Genomic DNA, 3,737 nt, shown 5'->3' on the forward strand with positions numbered 1-3,737 from the left:
ATAGTTGTCGCCTAATGCTTGTCGTTGCAAGACACAACCACTGGCATTCTTAGTTCTTTAGATTTTGACTTTGTGAACCTAAAGTAATATTAAAGCTTAAAGGGTAAATACAATGTGAATTGTGAATTGTGTAGGGTACTGATAGTTTGATATAGTGATTATATTAATCTTTTGTTTGATATTTTGATATTTATGTATAAGTAAAAATTAAATTAGTAATTATTATAGTCTTAATGGGTTATCAATTTATCTAACAACCCAATATTAAAAACGAACAATTTCAAATATATATAATAAAGTAATTAGTTTACAACAACCATAGCCATGTTTTATTTACATAAGAAATAGCCAAAATCATAGAAAATATACAATGACTATATAATATAGCTTGTCAAAATTCATAGAAAGTTACACTGACTATACAATATAGATTACTTATTCATGAGCTATACACTGAATATACGTTATGATACACTCTATACATCTGTGAATACATGAATATACACCAAATATACATGAATATACATCGATTGACCTTTTTTGGTAATTAAAATGACTGAATGGTCATTTACTGTAATTATCCTTATTAAAATACCAATGCCAAACTGATAACCCAATATTTTTTTATAAAACCATTAAATAATCGTTAACTCAATAACCCAATAGCAATAAACCAATAAGACTATTTTTGATTCGATTAATCGGTCGATTCGATTTTTGCACACCCCTACATAAGAAGAAGACTAGTCCTTAGTGGAAGGTTCTAGAGAAATGTGGGAATTTCCCATGGTAGAACTTAAAATATCATAGATTTGCATGGAAGGTCCCTAGAATATTCTTGGTATGTAGAGAGTTCTAGAAAAGAGATCTAAATGTAAATATATAAGGACTTGTATAATAATTTTTATTTGCATTTTAGCTACTTAGTGAGTAGTATAACTAGAGGGGTATCTATTTGTAAATTCATCAAACAAAAATCAAAGTTCTCTACAATATAATCTTTTCTAGCAATCCTCGTGTTCTCTTTTTCATTCTCTTAGCAATTCCAAGAGTCTTAGGGTGATTTGACATAGTAAGATTATGAGCAAATGATGAAAGAATGTGAGCAAATTGTAAGTACCGCTTGTGTGCTTAGTAAAAACTAAGGACATGACATACATCTTGTACCAGTTGCAATTAAAATTATAGATTGCTCTACGATTTAGTATTTTGGATATTTGGGTTCACATTTAACATTTGTGCTCCCTTTCCGTGTACTCTTATTATGAGAACACGTTTTATTTATTATTATCTAGCATTGTTTTTGCAATTTTAGTAGAATTCAACACAACAAATTCGTTTGGTATGGGTAAAAGTTTGTTGGGTGCCTGTCATGACATTGACCATTGGAGTTAAATTAAATTTAAACTTAAAAATCTGAAAGTGGGTAATAATGTTTCCTTATTAAAAATTGAAATTTAAATGTGTGTAATAATTATAATGAGACTCCAAGCCATTTAATCATGTTACATGTAGTAGAGTAATAAATTAAATGTTGGGCGTTGGAGGGTCGAAAATAGGGATAACTTTGTGTGGTCTCCGTAAAGCTCCATGGCGGCAAAGCTTCTACTCTCTCCCCTCTCTCTTCCTTGGAGTTTCCACAGTCGGCAAAACCCGCTTCTGTGTCTCCAAACAAGACCCAGAACCCGCTTCACCGTTCAAGCCTATAACGACGTGGTTTTCACTGCTGTTGGTGCTACTCCTCTACTTTTTCAAGAAAACCCTTCTTCTTCTTCTCTCTTCTCACTTGCAGCAACAGCAGCAGATGCTGGTTATTCATTGGCTAGCTACTACACTTCTCTAGGTCTCTTTGTCATCTCTGTTCCTGGTCTTTGGTCCCTTATTAAACGATCTGTCAAATCCAAGGTATTCCTTTGATTCTTTCTCTCTGTTTGGTTTGACTTGTAATTGATGGGTGAATTTTAATATGCAGATTGTGCAGAAGACATTTGTTAAGCAAGGGATAGATGAGGGGAAGAAAGCGGCTAACCAGGTTGCTGGGGAAATTCTTTCATTCTTCACTCGAAATAATTTCGCTGTGTTGGATAGAGGAGAGACTATAACGTCAGTAGTTTTTTTACTTCTCTTATCTTTCTACCTTATCGAGTTGAATTTTCCCTTTTCTCAGCCTATTCTAATTTCACTATTCAATTAGTGAAAGATATGTGCTACTTGTTTCTTTTCTTTTTTTTTTCATTCTTTAGCTTTTCCCAGATGCGAATAGTGTTTGTCTCTGGCCTAAAATGGCTGCAAACTCTGTCATTGGCTTGTCTTTTCTCATATTTAATTTCAGCTGAAAGTGGGCTTCTTTTCCTTATCTTTGCATCTGAGGTGCACACTGTTTCTTTTCTTTTTTCCCGAAGCTTGTGCCTACTAATGAAGTGATGATGTTTTGGAAAACTGTACATCATCACCACTGTTATTTGAACATCTTCATGTAGGTGAGTGACACTGTTGCTGTTTTACCATATCATGTTCTGTTTGCTCCTTAGGAGTCCTTTTTTCCAGAAAATTCAATGCAATGTTTCCGAGCCACTACAATGCTTTTTCTAGCATGTGAAGAAGAGTTCATTCATATAAGCATATTTGTCATGCCTTGACCTGTGAGAGTTTTTCTGCCTCAATAGGGGAAACTTAATTAATTAGAAACACCTAGAGTGATTGTTTCAGCCCCACTCTCTCTCTCCCTCTCTCTCTCTCTGTTGATGTTAATTTAACTTCTGCATCCTGAAGGTTTGAGGGAATGATGGTTCCAAGCCGAGGACAAGCAGCATTGTTAACTTTCTGCACCTGTATAAGCTTGGGAAGTGTTGCCCTTGTTCTTACTATAACAGTTCCAGATGTTGGCAATAATTGGTTCTGGATTACTGCCTTAAGTCCTTTGGCGTAAGTACTGTTCATAAAAGAAAAATCATCTGTCAACTCTGATTGTGAATTGCTGTTGATTGGAAACGATTTTTAAATTGGGAACAGGGGTGTATATTATTGGACTCGAGCATCCAGAAAGGAGCAGATCAAGGTGAAAATGATTGTAGCAGATGATGGAAGCTTGTCGGAAATTGTTGTTCAAGGTGATGACCAAGAAGTAGAGAAAATGCGGAAGGAGCTACAGCTGAGTGAAAAAGGCATGGTTTATGTTAAGGGTTTGCTTGAAAGATGATATTTCTTGGTTTTCTTGTAAGATATATATGTCTGAAACATACTCCATGATGCTTGGTCAACAACATTTTGATGTTCCTTCATCATTCTTATGTTGTAACCTGGAAATTTCTAAGAAGCTGTCAATTAATCGCACATGCATATATTAATCAGAAGTTCTTGTGCTATAGGGGTGAATGTGTCTACTATTGGTTTGTTACTTTCTTCCTACAACTGTCTTATGACTTGATCTCCTTTTTTACTTGAAAAAATCCTAGTCATGAACCTTCTCTAAAATACATAATCTTAAGGGAGAAAAGGCTGCAAAGAAAGGGGGAGAATGAATTGCCCATTCCATAACTAGTTTAACTCTATTGATGAGTTAAATGTGAACGGGAACAAGAGCCCAAAAGTTATAAAGAAAGCAACAGTGGATTTCTACTAGGAATTATACACTGAAACTGAGACTTGGAGACCCTCAGGTAGTTGAGGGGGAGGACACATAATTTCTGAAGAAGATAATCTTGTGCTTCAAAAGGAATTTGAGGCCCAAGAGATAT

General features: G+C 34.9%; 1 protein-coding gene across 1 annotated transcript; it reads left to right on the plus strand.

Moving 5' to 3' along the window:
- Positions 1-1,537: 1,537 nt before the first annotated feature.
- On the plus strand, positions 1,538-3,365 carry LOC129874649 (protein COFACTOR ASSEMBLY OF COMPLEX C SUBUNIT B CCB1, chloroplastic). Its single transcript, XM_055949970.1, has 4 exons — positions 1,538-1,905; positions 1,973-2,103; positions 2,773-2,925; positions 3,013-3,365. The coding sequence occupies exons 1-4, from the start codon at positions 1,591-1,593 to the stop codon at positions 3,197-3,199; spliced, it is 786 nt and encodes a 261-aa protein (XP_055805945.1). The 5' UTR covers positions 1,538-1,590; the 3' UTR covers positions 3,200-3,365.
- The last annotated feature ends 372 nt before the right edge of the window (positions 3,366-3,737 follow it).

This window comes from Solanum dulcamara, chromosome 11, assembly GCF_947179165.1.
Source record: "Solanum dulcamara chromosome 11, daSolDulc1.2, whole genome shotgun sequence".
NCBI classification, from domain to species: Eukaryota; Viridiplantae; Streptophyta; class Magnoliopsida; order Solanales; family Solanaceae; genus Solanum; species Solanum dulcamara.